Here is a 20,717-nt window from a genome sequence, read left to right as displayed (position 1 = left end):
GTTCATTGCATTCCTTCAGCTTTAATTTTTCTTTTTAAGTTTCCTTTAAGTTTCTCAGTTCATACTTGAATGTTCAAGTAAATCTTTACATAGGCGGACCAACGCTTCTTATGGAAAATTGAAGTCATGGTAGCTCATCAAAATCTGAAACATTCCCCATCAGTTATGTACTTTTTCCCCCCACATTTTTCTAGCTGTAACCTCCCATTATCTGCAGTAAATTTCACTGTGGTGTAATGCCTGCATTTACTAGGCTGTCAAAGTCTGTGCTCTCCAAAGCACACAAAATCAGCCATGTGCTTCTTTTCACTTGAGAGTTGTGTTGTGCAAAATGCGTGGGCTCATATGGTTTTCCTCAGCATAGTTTAAAACCCACCAGTCTTAACCTCAGATGGCATGCCCGGGGACCACCAACAGTTGTTCACCAGTTCGTATTGCACACGAACATGGCGAGTGCTTTCTCAAACTGGCATGCTTCAGTCTGGGAAACATGTCATGTTTAGGTGCTTGGCTGTTAGATTCAGTGCTTCTGAACTTTGAACTTTCTATTTAAGGAATCCTGAAAAAAGTGTCATGGTTTCCACAAAAATACTAAGCAGCACAACTGCTTTTAACATTGATAATAAAAATAATAACCTGAAATGTTCAGCAAATCAGCATATTAGAATGATTTCTGAAGGATTATATAACACTAAAGACTGCAGTAATGATGCTGAAAATTCAGCTTCGAGCACGGGAATAAATTATATTTTACAATACATTCAAACAGAAAACAGTTATTTTCAGTTGTAATAACATTTCACAATATGCAGTTATAAAATTTCACAAAATGAAGCCTTGGTGAGCATAAGAAATTCCTTTCAAAAACAAACAAACAAACAAAAAAATGTATTCTGACCTTAGACTTTTAAACAGCAGTGTATATCCTGAACTTAATGCTTTTGGAGAGAAATACAGATCACAGTCTTTAACACATTTTATGCAATTTTTAGGGATGTAACAGTACACATATTTGGAAAATGTTCCTGTCTGTGTGTGTGTGTGTGGTATATATATATATATATATATATATATATATATATATATATATATATATATATATATATATATATATATATATATATATATTTATATATATATATTTATATATAATACACTCACACAAACACACACACACACACACACACACACACACACACACATATACATAGATACATACATACAGGGGGTATAGAAAATAACCCCCCCTTTTAAAATAATCATATGTGACCATGGACCCAGTTTTAAGTTGCTGGGGTATATTTGTAGCAATAGCCAAAAAAAAAGAAAAAAAAAAACATTTTATGGGTCAAAATTTTCTATTTTTCTTTTTTGCCAAAAATCATTAGAATATTAAGTAAAAATCATGTTCCATGAAGATATTTTGTAAATTTCCTAATGTAAATATATCAAAACTTAATTTTTGATTAGTAATATGCATTGCTAAGAACTTCATTTGAACAAATTTAAAAGTGATTTTCTCAATATTTAGATTTTTTTTGCACTCTCAGGTTCCAGATTTTGAAAGTTGTATCTTGTCCTATCATAACAAACCATACATCAAAGGAAAGCTTATTCATTCAGCTTTCATATGATGTATAAATCTAAATTTCGAGAAATTGACACTTATGACTGGTTTTGTGGTCCAGGGTCACATATTTTGTTGCTTTGCAACATGAATGAAGACGGACACAGTTTTTGTTTTATCCAGCTGTATTTACTCAGTGCAACTTATAACAACAGTGCATTTTTTTAATAAAATATTTCTTTCTAATATTTCTTATTATCAGTGTGTTGTTGTCTCTGTGTACTGAAAGCTTCTGTCACCAGAATGAATTCCTTGTATGTCTGGCTACGGAAGACTAGCAAACCACTGGTGCCCCTTTGTTCTGGGAACTACTAAATTGAGCAAGATGCATTCACTCACATTCGTATGATTCATCACTTTAGTTTCCTTTCCCGAACATGGCATTGCGTTGTCAGGTCACTGCTCCACCCGGAGTATAATAGTAAGAATGGACTAAAATAGAAGTGTTGTGTTTGTGTGTGTGTGTGTGTGTGTGTGTGTGTGTGTGTTACAGTCCTGATGACATTGGGACCTGCTGGTATATCCTCCTGTCTGGCTCAGTCTTTATAAAGGAATCCATGTTTCTGCCCCGCAGCAGGTATGATTGTGTTTGGTTTGCCCCATTGTATCCTCTCTGTGTCCTGCTCCGTGTTTTGTGTGATGTATGCCGTTTTATTTCAGTTTTGGTAAGCGTTCTGCGGGTAGTTTGCGTCGTGGTTGTGAGTGTATCGTCCTCGAGGCTTCTGAGATGATTGTGGTGAGTTATATCAGGCCTGTATATGTGCAATAATTCATGTTTCAGTTAGATGAGGATACATTTATCCACTTTCTGTCTCTCTCAGGTGGACTACGTGGATGACAATGATGAGTATTTCCAAAGACAAACATCTCATCGGCAGTCCAGGAGAAGATTCCGCAAGATAAACCAGTGCGGAGAGCGGCAGACTATAATTGATACGGTCGATCATTATCCAGTCAGCAAGCCCCCTCTGCCTCCAGGATACCACTCGGTCCGTTCAGACACATACATTATGAGTGTACAAATTGCAGCCGTTAAAGTGCAGTCACATTAGTGAAATTTGCAATAGGTTGATTTATTTTTTTATTTTGTTACCTTGTTAGGCTTCGTTTTTAAAATAGGAAAATTGGTTCGGAAATACCTCTCACACAACACTAAAAACAAAAAAAATAAAATCACATAAAAATGTGATAAAATTGTGATTTTTTTTTTTTTTTGGCATATCGCCCATCTATTGTGAAGTGTCAGTGTATTTTGTCCTCAGATTAATCCATGGAATGTATATTAATGTGTTTTTAATTTTGTCTCGTTGCAGGAATGCTCCAAATCCCAGGTAATTTACATTTTAATACTATCGAATAATAATCTTCAAAGCAACTTTGTGTATTTTTGTTGTTGTTGAAACACTGTCAGCTTCAGATGTAGAGATGACAGTTAAGTTCACTATTTATAGGTTGATTCCCTCAAAAGGTGTAAAGGTTTGCACATTGTTCCGGCATAGACACAACTTTTCAAAAATGCCAAGCAAATTTTCTAAATTTTTTGTACATTGTTGTCAATGTACAAAAAATGTGTGTTTGTACATATCTCGGCTGGCCGCTTGTGATTGGGAAAACTACAAACACATCAAATACAGCAGGTGGAAACTCTATAGAGTGCTGCCTTAGAAGACAGCAGCCTATGTAGACAGTAAGGCAGATCACTAAATTTTGGATCAGAGCCATAGTCTTGTCTGCATTCTTGGCAAATCTAATCTGGTAAAAGCTTCCTATCTTTTTTTCAATCACTCTGTTTCCCCTTGTGACGCTTTGAGCATTAAGTCTCTTTGCATGAGTTTTTTTATTATCCTCTGACTTGTCAAGGACCTGATCGACAGCAGGAAGGCGGGATTTTGACATATATGTGGCATCCTGATTGTTCAGTGAGCTGTCAATCATTGCAGGCTTGGCCCTGGTGACTGGTTTAGTATGGCAGTGGGTGTCAACCACCCCCCGCCCCCCTCCCCTTAAACAATACCAGCCTCTTGATAATCCCATGATCTCACATTGGGGTGTGTGTGTGTGTGTGTGTGTGTGTGAATGGGACAGAGGGGCAGGGTCTGATGAAAACTGTGTCTGCAGAAACATCCCTCTGCCAGAGTGCTGTCTGTTACTGTGGTGATGGGCAGATTACAGTAGAGAGCGATGCTGTCTCTGAGAGAGAGCTTTGGGGAGAAAGATATTTGAAGATTAAATAGGTGCGGTTAGAACAGTGTGGTACAGAAAGAGACTGAAGATGTTTTAGAGGTTAGCACACAGGATGATTGGGCATTCAGTATTGCAGGCTATGAAACAGCTAGTCCGGTCTCATGGCTATGGAGTCAGGGGACAGGAGACCAGGCCTGTGAGTATCTCTCTCTCTCGAAACACAAAGCCTGTGGACTACATGCATAATTCTTTTGCAACAACAGGCTAAACAAAAGCATGCATTAGTTAATTTTAAATAAACATGATGTGCATGCATTCTTTGTTTAGCTATGCATGCTTCATTTTATAAAGTATTAGGGAGCTGTTGAATTTAATGAGTGGACTGAGTTTCGGCATTGACAGTGTCCAAGCAGAAAAAGTATTATTTTCAATATGCAATTTTTAAGTGAACAAAAATATTTTGAGTTTTGTTGTGCAATCTCAATTTGATTTTAATTAAATTCTGATTCATTTTAAATGTATAATTGTTAATGTACAGTTATGTAAATTATTTGCATAATTTTAGTTACATTTATAATAAAAATTTTAATGTTTTTGCAGGTTTTTTTTTTTTTTAATTCTTGCTATTGATATTTAATACGTCATGTACTCATATCAGTGGTTTGTTTAAGGGGCCACACTATTAAGTTTCTGAGTTGCGTGAGTGTATTCTACATGTGATTTTGTTGTAGGGTCACTGTATGTAGGCCATCTGATTTAGGACATCAGTACATGAACCCATCAACTTTACTGTATTAAGCCTCAGGGTATGCTGTACAGTAGGATGTTGATGTGTGTGCTAGCTGGTCTAATCGTTACTTTGGTTAATTTATTGATGAAAGCTTCAGTCATTATTCCATACATTAGTTTACTTTTTGGACCTTTTTGTGGTGCTGTGTGTTTGTTTGTATCAAGGAATTGTGGTAATTGCCAAACCTGGAAAGGGTAGGTATGTGCCAAACTGCAAGCAATAATGCTTCATTTTGTGTTTATTTCTATCAACCAATGATTAAAATGACTCGTAGATGGATTATTAAATGTTTAAAATGCCACCATTCAGCTGAACTTGTGTGTGTATGTGAGAACACATCATTCATTCCACTAAAGAATAATTGTGCTGACACTCACACAGGGTTTAAAATTAATCCTTGGTTTCCTGATGAACTAGAAAAGGGAAAAAAGCTATGTTTGCACAAATGATCACTAGCTTGTGTCAGGGAAGAATTGTTGTATTATTCTGCATATAACATGACATTTGCAGAGATGACAGCGGTGTCTTGTAATGTGACATGCAACACTCCAGATAAAACTGTATTAAACAATAATTTAAAAAATGATTGTACATGCAGTATAATCATAATCATATTAATTGAAGTCTACATGGAATATTTGTACTTTTAAAAATTCATTTGTCACTGCAGGACAATTTACATGAACTAATAAGTGTTTAAAATGTTGAAAAAAAGAAAATGCTGACCAATCACACACACACACACACACACACACACAAATATATATATTATTTATCACTCTTTTTGTAATGGTATATGTATCTCTTACAGCTTCCTGCTGACTTCTCAAAGCCACACCCCTCTGACAGTTGCCACTCCCATATCACTTCCAGCCAATCACGTTCCAGCATCGCCAGTGATTCAGGAAGTAGCAGCCTATCAGATATTTACCAGGTGATAAGACACACTAAGAGTTTATACCAGGAAGCAATCTCCTTACGCACTCCACAACAGAAGCGCACCCTGACAGAGATTTATTGTGAACATCTGGGACACACGCACTTGCACACATTTAAATCCTGTCCCGCAGAAGATTCCCCCCACCCTCCTCTGTGCTCCATCTGTCACCTCTCCATAACCTATTCATGTCAGTCCTCAAGCGCACGTACCTTCTGATCCACAGATCAGCATTACACATGCACACACAAACATCCACCGCATGTACAAACACAGCCGGCTCAGAGTCACAAAGTCTCTGCGGAAACATAAATGCGGGTCACAAAGCCTGCAAATCATATGTCGGCTGCAAATGTCTATGAACGTCATCAGCTGAAAATTTGTGAAGAAACACATTTTGAACTCACATGCTTTCTTTCACAGGCCACTGAAAGTGAATGTGGAGACATGGATCTGAGTGGGCTTCCTGAAACAGCAGTGGACACGGATGATGATGATGATGATGAAGACGTAGGGAGGGGAACGGACCCTCTTATGAGTCGAGATATTGTGAGAGACTGTCTGGAGAAAGATCCTATGGACCGTACAGATGATGACATCGGTACACTTTAGTTCTTTAACGTGTTCAATGATGTGTTCTGCTTTCATTTTTACTTTCATTTACGCTTTCACTTTTCTTTTCTCTTTCTGTGTACAGAGCAGTTGCTGGAGTTTGTGCAGCAGCTTCCGGCATTTGCCAGTCTGAGTGTTTCGGTGCGGAGGGAACTCTGTGCCGTCATGGTGTTTGCGGTCGTGGAACGGGCCGGAACCATCGTACTCAACCACGGGGAAGAGGTGAGACGGGACCCCTCGCAGCATTTCATCTCTTTATTTGTGTTCAGCTGATAACATGCACATGTGTGTGTTTTTAAGCTGGACTCATGGTCGGTCATTCTGAATGGAGCGGTTGAGGTGATCTATCCAGACGGCAGCAGTGAGAGTGTGTGTATGGGTGGAAGTTTTGGTGTCTCCCCTTCTATGGACAAACAGCTGATGACCGGAGTCATGAGGACCAAAGTGGATGATTGTCAGGTAAGAGGATGGATGGGCATAATTGTGCACGAATCACCCAATAGCTCATTTGTCAACAAATGTAATCTAGATCTTCAATTATTTTAGAATTTAGAAATGCAAATTGAATATCTCCTATTCAATGATAATGTATCAAATACAAAGCCCCATACAAGTTTTATTTGTAATGCAAATTGTGGATAAAAACACGGCAGCAAGATTAATTTTTAATGAGCCGAAAAGAATACACGTCACACCTCTGTTTATCAATTTGCACTGGCTACCAATAGCTGGTCGCATAAAATTCAAGGCATTGATGTTTGCCTACAAAACCACCACTGGCTTGGCACCCCTTTACCTAAATTCATTACTTTTAGACTTATGTGCCCTCTAGAAGCTTGCCTTCTGCAAGTGAATGTCACTTTATTGTGCCATCCCAAAGAAGTCACTTTTACGGACTTTTAAATTAAATGTTCCCTCCTGGTGGAATGACCTGCCCAACTCAATCCGAGCAGCTGAGTCCTTAGCCATCTTCAAGAATCGGCTTAAAACACATCCATCTTTATTTGACCCTCTTAACTTTTTCACTCACTATTCTAATTCTATTTAAAAAAAAAAAAAAAAAATGTAACTACCTTTCTAATCTTTTTGTATTCTATATATTTTCTTTTCATTTATTATACAATTATAAAAAAGACCTCTAACACTAGCTTGCTCTATTCTTTTTCTATTCTATCTGTTTTCTTTTATTTATTATATTATTTAAAAGCCCTTGCTACGTATACTGTGTTTAGGCTAACTGAGACTTGTTATAGCACTTATATATCATTGCTCTTTTGTTGTTTTTGATTGCTTCCATTGTCCTCATTTGTAAGTCGCTTTGGATAAAAGCGTCTGCTAAATGACTGAATGTAAATGTAATGTAAAATGATGAGATCAAAAAACGCCTGTTAACATTATTATATTTGTGTGTGTGTAGTTTGTGTGTATTGCGCAGCAGGAGTACTGCTCCATTCTGAATCAGGTTGAGCAGAACACACAGCGAGTAGAAGAGGAAGGAGAAATCGTTATGGTAAAAGAACACAGAGAACTCGACCGGACGGGCACCCGCAAGGGACACATTGTTGTTAAGGTATTACTGTCTTTTGGAAAAATCGTACTTGGGGGCAAAAAAAAACGAATGCACTGAATTTTGCATCCGATGTTCCCTTTTAAATAAAAAATCTGATGTACACTTTGTAGGGTACTGCTGAGAGGCTGATGCAGCACTTAGTGGAGGACCATTCAGTTGTTGACCCCACATACATTGAGGACTTCCTGTTGACCTATCGTACCTTCCTGCCCAGTCCTCTGATTTTGGGACAGAGACTTCTAGACTGGTTTAATGACTCCAGTTACCGGGATAAGGTAGTGTGACTGACTAAAAACACACATAAATCTTCAGCTGGACGGGACTCTAAGTTCTTCTCTCTCTCCTCTAATCAGGTAACCCGAGTTGTGTTGTTATGGGTTAACAATCACTTCAGTGACTTTGAAGGAGATCCTGCTATGAGCAGTTTTTTGGAGGAGTTCCAGAGCAATCTGGAAAGAGAGGTATGAACTGCATGCATGTGTCACTTCAATGCATATCCAGTCGTCACATTAACAGACAGCCATCCTTATTAACTTCCTCTATTTATCCAAACAGAAAATGACAGGTCAGTTGCGGTTACTTAACATAGCATGTGCTGCTAAAGCCAAACCCAGAGTGATTACTATAAATAGGCCTGCTCGAGAGATGCCCCTCCCCTTCACACTCATTGGAGGAGCTGAACGAGGGACACGCCTCTTTATCAGCAGCGTGGAAGTCGGTAGCAGAGCAGAAGAGGCGGGGCTTAAACATGGAGACCAGGTAACACCTTTCAAACCTCATTATAAAGCAGTGTTGAGACAATGAACGTATTCTATAACAATTTTTTTTTTTTCTGATCTCATCTTTGTCACTCTCGTGAAGATATTAGAGGTCAACGGGCAGACGTTCGAGAACGTGCAGTTGTCCAAAGCAGTTGAAATCCTCAGGAACAACACACAGCTCTGTATGAGTGTCAAAACCAACCTCCTGGGTAAGAGTCCCACCACGATACGCCTTCCAATACACACAGGCTGCTGATAAATATCTCTAATTTTTTCTCATCTCTCTTCACTCTTCTCAGTCTTCAAGGAGTTGGTGGCCAGGGCGGCAGAGGAAAGGAAAAACGGCATTCCTCATCTTCCAAAGATTGGTGACGGAAAGAAAAATAGCCGTTATTCTGTAGCTGAACTTGCCGCTGATTCTGATGTAATAGGTCAAGAAAAAGTCAGCAAGAAGGTCAAGGCACATACAGTGGGCGGCCGAAACAAACTCATGAAGATTTTGGACAAGACACGCATGAGCATCCTACCTCAGAAACCTTACAGGTATACAAGCACACAAACTCATATTTTTGCTGACTTGAAACCCTGAAGAAGAAAAGACATCAGTACAGATCTTGTCATGTTAGTGATATGTTCATAAACGGAAAAGGTTTTAGCATTATTTCACATCCACTTTTTTTGACTTATATGGTAGACTTTGATGTAATGTTGACCTCCCATCGAGTCATGCTGAGTCATTGTGCTTCTGTTGTGTAGTGACCTCGGGTTAGGGCAGACTCAGGATGACAGCATTGTGGGATTACGGCAGAGCAAACAGACTCCGCCCACTATGGCAGTTAGTGGAAATCTCTCATCCAGTAACCCTGACCTGGCCCCAGGCCAACAACGCATCATCGACTACAGTACACAACCACCAGGTAAATGCACAAGATATTAATGTGTGTGTGTATGTGTATATGTATAAAACAAATAAAAGAATAGATCGGGAGCTAGCGTAAACCAGACAAATTAAATATTCAAATATGTATACGTATATGTGTAGTTTGTATATATGTATATTGATGTTATAAGTAAGATCAGTGTTTTTTAAAGTTTCTTAAGCACATCAAGGCTGCATTTGTTTGATCATAAATACACACAAAAAAAACTGTAATGTTGTGAAATAATATTACAATTTAAAAAAAAAATTCTATTTGAATATATTTTAAAATGTAATTTATTCCTTTGTCAAAGCTGAATTTTCAGCATCATTACTCCAGCCTTCAATGTGTTATCATCAATGTTGGAAGCAGTTGTGCTGCTTAGTAAAAAAAAAAAAAAAAATGTGTATATATATACATATACATATATATATATATATTAATACAGCTTTTATTTAAAATAGAAATCTTTTGTAACAATATACACTACCGTTCAAAACTTTGGGGTCAGTCAATTTTTTTTTCTTTTTTATTTTTTGAAGGAAATAAATACTTTGATTTAGCAAGGACGTATTAAATTGATAAGTTATAGTAAAGACTTATATTGTTAGCAAATATTTCTGTTATATGCAGCACACATACATACTACTAATTACACTTACATTTTTGTAATCATTTAATTGATTGTAATGTAATAATAATTATATGTAAGGGATAATGCACGGCTAGCCATTTGGCCATTTTATTAATAAAAGTGCGGGGCGTCATATCTCTGGCTGTCATTGTTAAGTGTTATATTAGGTCAGATTTGTTACCGTCAATCATTTAAATCAAGTTCGGATTGTTTGGATTCAAAAGAAGCAATAAATAAATAAATAAATAATAATAATAAAAAAAGTGCGGGGCAGTGCTGGCAACAAGTTTCTGTGTTCCTATGTTTCTGTGTGTGCTCTCTCTCTCTCTCTCTCTCTCTCTCTCTCTCTCTCTCTGCTTTACTGCTGCCTTTTGTGTTCCTGCTTTCCTTTTGTTATATTTGTGTCATTGTACTAATGATCCCGCGACCCTCTGCTTGCTCACAGCACCTGGATTAACTCGTGAGTATTTGTGCACTGCTGAGGTTCTGCTCGTCTATTTAGACACCTCTCGTATAGTTCCACTCATCTCTCTAGATAGCTGTTCGTCTTCATAGATACCTGTCGTACGTAATTGCCTGTCTAGTTTTATCTGTTTGACTGACTTTCTTTCTCTCCTTTCTGCTGATTTTTTCAGCCCTGTATAGTATTGTTCTTGTACATAAATGAGTCATTTTTGCAAACTTGAGTCAGTGGCAATGTTTTCACGCTGATGGCGTCACCATGGATAATCTGTCACTTGTGGATAAAAATAGATTTATGGAAAGTTCTCATTTTCTTGAAAGTAAAAAAGAGGTGTAGCAGCACTGTTGCCATGTGTTTTTACAAGTTGACTGTGTTTTGCCAGTCGTCTGGCAAGCCTGACTCACGCCCTGCATCAGATTAAACACGATTTAAGGCTGTGGTACTGTATCCGTGCTTTATTACACTGTTTCTGGTTTGTTTCAGTGGCCTGTCTGTAGATTAATACAATTGGTGCCATCTGCTAAACATGCCACTGGGCCAAGTCCTGTAGTTAAATTACCTTTCCCTTTTTCAAACTTTGATTGATATACTACTCTTACTGCTTTGTCTTTTTATGTAATTTAACTTAGTTTATGTTGCTTCTGTTCATGCTTAACATTTCTAAAAGCATTGCCTCTCAGTTAAGCATTGCAAGTTCTAAAGTAGTTATTCAAGTAAAGAGTAAAACAAAGATACAAATCAATCAAGACTTGTTTTTTAAAGAAGTCTCTTATGCTCATCAAGGCTGCATTTATTTGATCAAAAATACAGAACGAAAACAGTAATCTTGCAAAATGTTTTTATAATATAATGGTTTTTTTTAAATATCTTTTAAAATATAATTTATTTCTGTGATGCACAGCTGAATTTCCATCAGCCGTTACTCCAGTGTGAAGTGTCACATGATCCTTAAGAAATCATTCTAATATGCTGATATCATTCTAATATTATCAGTGTTGGCAACATTTGTGCTGCCAAATACTTTTTTGGAAACTGCGATACTTTTTTTCAGGATTCTTTGATGATTAAAACATTAAAAAGAACAGCATTTATTCAAAATATTAATCTTTAAAAAAAATATAAATCTTTGCTATCACAATTTAACACATCCTTCCTGAATAAAAGTTTAAATTTCTTTCAAAAAATAAAAATTACTGACCCCAAACTTTTGAACTGTAGTGTTTATTGTTAGAAAATATTTTCTATTTTAAATAAATGCTCTTCTTTTTAACTTTTATTCATCAAAGAATCCTGAAAAAAGTAAAAAAAAAAAAATATATTTATATATCAAGCAGCAAATGTATATTAAAATAGAATAATAAATCAGCATATTAGAATGATTTCTGAAGATCATGTGACACTGAAGACTGGAGTTATGAAGCTTTGCATCACAGAAATAAATTAGGTTTTAAAGTATATTAAAGTAGAATTTTTTTTTTACATCATAATAATTTTTCACAATATTACTTTTTTTTTCCTGTATTTTTGATCAAATAAATGCAGGCTTGGAAGAAACTCCTGATTAAAAATCATTCTGATCCCAAACTCTTGACCGGTAGTGTACATATCACTATACAAATTAACAACTTTACTAACATATTTTATTTTCATTAGTGCCAGTCTGCTTAATCTGGATCTCCGGTTAACCTCTCTGTCTTTATTATTAGGGTTCCTTTCATCTCTTTTCATTTTAATGTTTGAATATAGTTCTAGAAGTTGCATGTAATCTGTGCTGTGCAGGAATGTTTGGATCCTAGTTCTGATTGACATACACATACTACCTATATATATTAATATTATGCTTTCTTTGTCTTTTCATCCACAGAATTGCAAGAACAGGTGCTGCGTGTTTTCAAGGCAGACCAGCAAAGTCGTTACTTACTGATCAATAAGGACACCACAGCAAGAGAGGCAGCCAATCAGGCGATGCGAGAGTTTGGCTTGACGGCAAGTCCTGAAGCCTATTCGCTCTGTGAGGTGTCAGTCACACAGGAGGGAGTTATCAAACAGAGACGGCTACCTGATCAGCTCTCTAAACTGGCCGACAGGATACAGCTGAGTGCCAGGTTTGGTCTTGAGCTGAATTTAAGAAGTTAAACTGGCGATTTTGTGACTTAATTTTATATGTGATGGCTGTTTTTCTGCTGCTTTGTCAGGTACTATCTGAAGAGCCACATGGAGACCGAGACGCTGTGTTCAGATGTGGAGGCCCAGGAGATGCAGCGGGAGTCTGTGGTCCCTTTGTTGTCCTTGAGCTCCATGGAGATAGCCAATCAGCTGTCGGCACGCAACTATCTGCTCTTCTCCGGCATTGAACCGACGGATTACATCACTGACCTCTTCAAGCTCCACCCACAAGAGCCTCCCACCAACCTGCGCAACTTTGAGGATCTTGTAAACCAGGAGACCTTCTGGGTCGCCACAGAGATAGTACAGGAAGCCAACCTGGCCAAAAGAGTCAAGATCATCAAGCACTTTATAAAGATTGCCCTTCACTGCCGTGACTGCAAGAACTTCAACTCTATGTTTGCCATAATCAGGTAGAGTTTATGTGTCTGTTAGTGTCATCCTGATTCCTTTATTATGATTCACAGTATAACACCAAGTACTTCAGAATAATCAAAATATTCAAAATATTAATATTAAATTATTTTGGCTTTAGTTTACATTGCCATGGCAGATTACACAATAATAATAATAATAATAAAATAATAAAAATAATAATAATAAATGTTTTCTAATATGTTATTGTTATTCGTGTGGAAAATTAAAAATATTAATATTAAATTATTAATATATATATATATATATATATATATATATATATATATATATATATTTGTTACAAATAATTATAAACTAAAAATAAAAAATAAAAAAAAACAATATAAAAAAAAAAAATTATCATGAAAATTTACACAACAATAATATGAAAATCATATAATTCTGAAATACTAAAAATATTACTCATCATATAAAATACATAGCCAATGCCAATTTCACAATAATAATAATAATAATAATAAATGTTTTCTAATATGTTATTGTTATTCATGTGGAAAATGTAAAATATTTATATTAAAATTATAAAATATATATATATATATATATATATATATATATATATATATATATATATATATATATATATAAACTAATAATATTTAAATTATTTAAAAAAATGTATTTATTATGTAAATATATTTCATGTGTCAAGACAGTTTACACACCAATAAAAACTTTAATAAATTCTCAAAACATAAAAAACACAAACAACAAATAAAATTAATACAAAAAATAATGTTGTCGATAATAGATAAATAATTTGTTGAAAATGACAATTATTGTGATTATATAATGAAAACTGATGGAAAAACAGCACTGTCAAAACTTGAATTGAATCAATGCTAAATATTTTATGCATCATATAAAATTATTATAAATTATTTAATTCTTCATTTTCAGAAAACTGATGGAAAAACAGCACTGTCAAAACTTGAATTGAATCAGTTATGTCTGCAATAAAATAACAGCTGATACAATATAAGGATGCAATCTTTTCATATGTGTGCTTCTCACCATACACACATGTCAATGTGCTTTTGTTCCTTGCGTAATTTGTCAAGTTTGTTCCTGCTGATGCTTGGAATTGTCATTTTCTCTTCACTGTATGGTCTCCTGAATGTATCTCTTTTGCAGTGGGTTCAATCTAGCACCTGTCTCTCGGTTGCGATCCACATGGGAACGGTTGCCTGGAAAATATGAGAAGCTTTTGGCAGAATTACAAGACGTTTTCGACCCTTCTCGCAACATGGCCAAATACCGCAACCTCCTCAACAAACACAACCTGCAGCCGCCCGTCATCCCTCTGTTTCCTGTCATTAAGAAAGACCTCACTTTCCTCCATGAGGGTGACTTGCACCTTTCTCTGTTCCTGTTGCCTCGTAATTTTGAATTTGGTTTGAAAATGAAATATGAATCTCTTAAACGTGCATGTGCTTATAGGGAACAACTCCAAGGTGGACGGTCTGGTGAACTTCGAGAAGCTGAGGATGATTGCGCGAGAGATCCGGCACGTGGTTCGAATGGCTTCCATCACCATGGACCCTGCCTTGCTTTTTAAGACGAGGTACACCTACAAAGTGTAAACTTATTCAGCAATGATATTTCATACACATGAACTCACGACATCAATAACCTTGAGATAAAAGACACACAAACTTACTGAGCTGCGTCACTACCTGGACAGGAAATGTAACCTTATTAGAAGCCAATTTGAAATGCACTACACGGGCAAGTGCATGCTACACAAATAGTGCTCCAAACAGTGACATAATATACATACATAATGCGTTTTCTTTATTGAACCGAAACCAAGCTAGTCTCTTGCACAGTGTGGCGTATATCCATTGCTGATGAGTTTCTGCTCTCAGTCATTTGTGTGCTTGGTGTCTTACTGGACTTCTTGTTTTGCTCTGTGGGCTTCACTGTCTAAGCACTAGTGTGTTTTTGTCTCTTCTTACTCAGTCTCTTAATTTTCTTGTTCTTTGGCTCTTCATGGCTCTCTATTTTAGGAAGAAAAAGTGGAGAAGTCTTGGGTAAGTGGGACTGCTACTGTCTTTCTCTCTGTCACTTTTTCTGTTAACTGTCTGTTTTTTTTGTTGCTGTCATGTACTAAACCACACTAACACTTCCTTTGGTAGTCGAAGTTGTTTTAGTTGCACTGCGTATGTGAAATCACATCTTTGACTTCCTTCTCCTAAATTCTCATTGTCATCTTCTTGAAAGGCATGAATTTTTGTTATGAATGTTTTCTACATGGTTGTATAAATGTTTTTACTAAAGAAGGAACAGGCATTGAGTAATATTGTAGTAGAGTACCCTAAAATGTACACTTTTTTTTATTTTTATTTGCACATTAAATTATCAATACCAGTTTAAAATGCTTTTCCTAAAAAAAAGTAAAAAAAATAAAATAAAATATGCATTAATGAAAACATCAGTATTTAAAAAAAATATGCACACATCTGCGGCTTGAATAAAAAAAATGCATGTATAATCTAATTATATGTATAAAAGGAGGTATTAAAAAATAGGCACTTCTGCCAGCACAGTGGTTTCAATAAAAAAAAAAAATAATAATAATAGTTCAGTTTTAGTTTTTATATACAAGTTAGTGCTGGTTGTTTAGTACAAAAAAAAAAAAAAAAAAACATTTGAAAATAATTTGCTTTGTTATTTTAATAGCTGTCTGCTTGGTTGCAGAATGAGTACCTGATAACTCATGCACATCTCTACTCTCTAGACACGTAGATATTTCATTATCTTGTAGATGTCTAAAATAGTCACTCATCTCAATTCCTTTCTTTCTGCATGTTAAAAATGGCCATGTTAATTCCCCAGCATAATTCTGATTTTATAAAGTTGTCTTGTTAACGTGTTCAATAATGACCTGTTACCTTTAGCGTTCACCGTGTCTTTTGTTCTGATGTGTGTACTAGGTCTCTAAGTCAGGTGAGCAGCTCTTCTCTCTCTGACATCGGAACGATGGGCGGGAAGAGGAAGGGGAGGCGGAGCTCTTTTCTCAGCACTAAGAAGCTGTATGAGGTGGAGATGATGAGCAGACGCGTGCGGCAGTACCTGGACACACGCACACACGAGAGTCATGAGGACAAGCTCCACAAACTCTCCTTGCAGTGTGAGCCTGCCAACAGCTCCAGTGAGTCACACACACATTTGTAGAAGACTCTCACCTTGCCTTTTTATTTTCATTGATTATTGTGATAACATCAAAAGTAATTGATCATCAATGGCTGGTTGTCTTTTTATGTTCTCATTTACCATCTTGAGCTTTCCCAAGGAAATTTTTTTTATTTTTTTTTAATGTTTCTTTATGAAGTTTGTCATGCTCAATGCAAAGATCACATTACTTTGTGTATCATGAAAAAAAAAAATGTTGACAACTTAAACAAGCTTATCTGGTATGACTCGTGCATAAAAAATTACATGGTACATGTAATACATAAAACTGAGCTAATAACAGTTTGACGTAAAAAATAAGTGATCCAAAACTTCAGAAGTGTCCGTTGGATGATTTTTGTCCCACAGTGCTCTGGAATGTTCCAGAAAGCGCTAAAATATTACAGAATGCCACTAAAGCATTAAGCCCATGAAGCCGTGGTTTACAGTGAATTTATAACTGCTAAGGGGCGTTGTTAGGTAAGACACAAAGCTTAGCTGTTATAAATTCACTGTAAACCACAGCTTCACATGGTTTATTGCTTTTATAAAATGGTTATTCCATATATGTAGTAAGGTTTCACAAATTAAAACCGAGCAAATAAAGTGTAATGATATCAATAAAAACAGTATTCTTCCACCAAACAATGTAGTTCCTTAGAAACAGTTGTGGTTCCAGCAAAGTGGTTCCAATGTTTCCAAACAAACATAAACAAAGGTGTATGATTGTAGAGTAATTTACAATAGCTTCGGATGCAGCTCAGCCAATCAGAATCAAGGACCGGAACTATCCGTTTTATAAAGAAACTTATAGAACTCTCCCATCTGCGCAAAATATTTAAAACAACATGTAAAATTAGTACAAAAACTTATCATTAATAATAGAAGTTCTAAAATTGACCTGATCTAAGTATTTACCAAAATATTGCTGCTACATTAAAATAATACAATAAGAATTAGCACCACAAGATTACAAAAGAACCAGAAATTATTGTTACATTGTGTTACTTTTGTGTACATTGTTACACATAATGGTTATAGTGGAATGTGTGTGTGCTTGTGGTTTCAGTGCTGAAGAACTCAGGCGAGAGGAAGCGAGTGGATGTGTCTCCTGTCGGTCAAAGAAGCACCACTCCACAGCAAACCAATGGAAATCATGGTCGCAAGAAATCACTTGGCAAAGAGTTACCGCCATTTGGTAAGAGCTGTACCTATCCGAATGATCCGAGTCCTGATCTGCTGGTGACTCGGAAGTCTTGTTTGTATTGAGATGAGGTTTTTGTGTCTGTAGGTGCCCAGTCTCCTCAGTCTCTCCATAAGATTCTGTCTCTCTCAGAAGAGGGGCGGGACAGACACCGAAAGCCGCCTGAGAACAGCCAGTCTCTGCTCTCCTCTCCACGCACCTCGCCTCACAGCACACCTAGAAAAGGTATCTGCTGATCATGTCTAGTTGAAGATATTGGGTAGCACTCTGTTTTGATGTTTTTACTATAATAACCAGGTACTAAACCTGACTGTCAATAACCTTAACCATATTAGTCCAAGTCATTTCTTAAATATCATTCAATATTGAAATTGAAATCTGTGTGTAATAATATTGTAATAATTTGTTTGAGTGATTGCTGTTTCTGTTTACTGTTTTAAGGTAAATGCATTATCTGTTTTAAAATGCTATAAAATCAATTAAGTTTTTGTTAACTTAGCATATAATATGTAAATATTTTACCAAGTTAATGTCAGCTGATCAAGCTGACATGAAATTATTAAATTCTGTTTGGAGCTTCTATAGTATGTTGGTAATGTAATTTTCAGTTTTTTAAATGTTTTTTTTTTTTTTTTTTTTTTTTTTTTTTTTTTTTTTTTAAATTGATTTGCTTATGATTATTGTATCATATATTGAATATGGCATTATTTAACAAGTTATCTAATTTTATTTTATAATTATGCAATGATAAATAGTTATACTTGCATATTTTAATATATAATAGTTGTTGTTTTTTTTGTAATGAGTGATGTTTAATTTCCAAGAAATGCGTATTTTAATACATTTGTGTTTTTTCACATGTGTTGAATGGAATTTTGAAATCGAAAACCAATCAGATCAGTTCAGAATGAGTTAGACATTTTCGGAAGTATTTAATTGTTTGGTTATTTATGCTTGTGTTTCTCATAGGCCCACGGTTAGTGGTGAGTGAAGCTCCGGATCAGTTGAGTTTGTTAAGCTCCTCCTCCTCTGACCTCATCATGGTTGATGACCACACACACGCTCAACCCCACACGCTTACACACCCACTCAGCACGCGCAGAGCTGAACCTGACCAGATAAGCCTGGGGTAAGGGCTTTTATATATATATACAGTACAGACCAAAAGTTTGGAAACATTACTATTTTTAATGTTTTTGAAAGAAGTCTCTTCTGCTCATCAAGCCTGCATTTATTTGATCAAAAATACAGAAAAAACTGTAATATTGTGAAATATTATTACAACTTAAAATAATAGTTTTCTATTTGAATATACTTTAAAAAAAATAATTTATTCCTGTGATGCAAAGCTGAATTTTCAGCATCATTACTCCAGCCTTCAGTGTCACATGTAACATCCAGTCTATCACATGATCATTTAGAAATCATTCTAATATTCTGATTTATTATGAGTGTTGGAAACAGTTCTGCTGTCTAATATATTTGATGAATAAAAGGTTAAAAAGAACTGCATTTATTCAAAATAAAAACAAAATTCAATAATATATATTCTAATAATATATTTTCTTTACTATCACTTTTTATCAATTTAACACATCCTTGCTGAATAAAAGTATTGATTTTATTCAAAAAAGAAAGAAGGAAAAAAAAACTGACCCCAAATTACTGACCAGTAGTGTATATTGTTATTACAAAATATTTATATTTTAAAAACATATTTTCTTTTCTTTTTTTTTTTCTTTTTTTTTTCTTTTTATTCATCAAAGTATCCTAAAAAAGTATCACATGTTTCTGAAAAAAAATATTAAGCAGCAGAACTGTTTCCAACTTTGATAATGAATCATCATATTAGAATGATTTCTAAAGGATCATGTGATAATGATCCTAAAAATTCAGCTTTGCATCACAGAAATAAATGATAATTTAAAGTATAATAAATTTAAAAACAATTATTTTAAATTGTAATAATAATATCACAATATTAAATTTTTTTTCTGCATTTTTGATCAAATAATTGCAGGCTTGATGAGCAGAAGAAACTTCTTTCAAAAACATTAAAAATAGTAATGTTTCCAAACTTTTGGTCTGTACTGTATATAGAAAAAGTATCTAAAAAAGTAAATCTCAGTAAATACAATTGCTCTCGTACCTTATTTCTAAAGTCTTTCTATATTTCTCTCTCTCAGATCCTACTCCTTGACTCAGGATCAGTGTGACCGTGCGTCACTGGACGCAGCAGACAGCGGCCGCGGCAGCTGGACGTCCTGCTCCAGTGGTTCCCATGACAACATCCAGAGCATCCCACAGCGTGTGAGTTATTATGACAACCGCAGCTGGGAGACGCTGTCAGAAGGGATGGGACGTAGTCACATGACCACACCTACCGGTTACTGGGGCGATGAATTGGAAGGAGACACGGGAACCATAAAACGCAGAGGTGGAAAAGACGAGACTCCAAACACAAACAAGAACACTGCGAGTCGGAGAGAGGGACGCTTTAGAGAGCCGCCGCCCACACCACCTGGTTATACTGCGCTGTCATTGGCTGAGGCAGAAAGCCACAGTCATGCGCACGGGCGACGCCCACCAGACTACACTGCGGCTCTGCAGAGATCTCGATTCCTGAAAAGGTCATGTGATCCTCCTCCACCACACCCATCCAGTAGATTACCAGCATACAACCACTGCCAGTCACCACGACGACCACAACCGGATGGTGAGTATTTGATTACTTAAACTTAAAAAAAAAAAATAATAATAATAATATTAATACCAGAAGTAACTGTTGTATTGTTAAAATCTGCTAGAGAATGACCAATAATCTATTTGACATTGATACCAATATTCATACATTTATTTAAATCATATGGAATGTTTGTTATATTGATGCGAATTGTTGTTTTTCCTTACTACTGCTTTATTACTCTTTGTTTCATCTTTCCATGAAAATAGCCGTAGATGCTGGTATGGCAATAAAAATAAATCAGTTCATACATTTATTTATAGAATAAAAATTGTGCTTATTCATATTGTGATTTTATTGTTGTAGTTATGATAAACAGGAAAAACAATTAAAAAGCAGTTTTCATTTTAATATTAAAGTTTTAATATTTTGTAGTGTTTTTTTAAATGTATGTCGATATAGTTTTTTTTTTAATCAATTTTAATTTCAGTTATAGTAGATTTTAGTACATCAGGTTAAAATAAATTAAAATGTTGAAAGAGAGAGAAAGAGAA

The 20,717-nt window shown here is 35.6% G+C and overlaps 1 protein-coding gene across 5 annotated transcripts in view; it reads left to right on the top strand.

Moving 5' to 3' along the window:
- Positions 1-20,717, top strand: part of LOC109063458 (rap guanine nucleotide exchange factor 2-like) — a 34,695-nt gene that overhangs the window by 13,495 nt on the left and 483 nt on the right. Inside the window, exons 4-29 of one of the 5 annotated variants that reach the window (XM_042777766.1) lie at positions 2,121-2,204; positions 2,288-2,363; positions 2,449-2,616; positions 2,941-2,958; positions 5,413-5,535; positions 5,962-6,139; positions 6,236-6,372; positions 6,451-6,609; positions 7,568-7,720; positions 7,831-7,995; positions 8,074-8,181; positions 8,276-8,479; positions 8,582-8,690; positions 8,781-9,024; positions 9,238-9,398; positions 10,481-10,495; positions 12,363-12,603; positions 12,694-13,077; positions 14,237-14,448; positions 14,543-14,666; positions 15,112-15,135; positions 16,039-16,256; positions 17,346-17,474; positions 17,568-17,705; positions 18,450-18,609; positions 19,667-20,196. In XM_042777766.1, the coding sequence (XP_042633700.1) occupies positions 2,121-2,204; positions 2,288-2,363; positions 2,449-2,616; positions 2,941-2,958; positions 5,413-5,535; positions 5,962-6,139; positions 6,236-6,372; positions 6,451-6,609; positions 7,568-7,720; positions 7,831-7,995; positions 8,074-8,181; positions 8,276-8,479; positions 8,582-8,690; positions 8,781-9,024; positions 9,238-9,398; positions 10,481-10,495; positions 12,363-12,603; positions 12,694-13,077; positions 14,237-14,448; positions 14,543-14,666; positions 15,112-15,135; positions 16,039-16,256; positions 17,346-17,474; positions 17,568-17,705; positions 18,450-18,609; positions 19,667-20,196 (4,262 nt within the window). The remainder of the gene's footprint in view (positions 1-2,120; positions 2,205-2,287; positions 2,364-2,448; positions 2,617-2,940; positions 2,959-5,412; positions 5,536-5,961; positions 6,140-6,235; positions 6,373-6,450; positions 6,610-7,567; positions 7,721-7,830; positions 7,996-8,073; positions 8,182-8,275; positions 8,480-8,581; positions 8,691-8,780; positions 9,025-9,237; positions 9,399-10,480; positions 10,496-12,362; positions 12,604-12,693; positions 13,078-14,236; positions 14,449-14,542; positions 14,667-15,111; positions 15,136-16,038; positions 16,257-17,345; positions 17,475-17,567; positions 17,706-18,449; positions 18,610-19,666; positions 20,197-20,717) is intronic. The other 4 variants (XM_042778028.1, XM_042777897.1, XM_042777826.1 and 1 more) reach the window with 4 other exon arrangements.

Source organism: Cyprinus carpio, chromosome A1 (assembly GCF_018340385.1).
Source record: "Cyprinus carpio isolate SPL01 chromosome A1, ASM1834038v1, whole genome shotgun sequence".
Taxonomy (NCBI): Eukaryota; Metazoa; Chordata; class Actinopteri; order Cypriniformes; family Cyprinidae; genus Cyprinus; species Cyprinus carpio.
The sequence above is the reverse complement of the archived record's forward strand: the minus strand, read 5'-3'. Positions and strand labels throughout refer to the sequence as shown.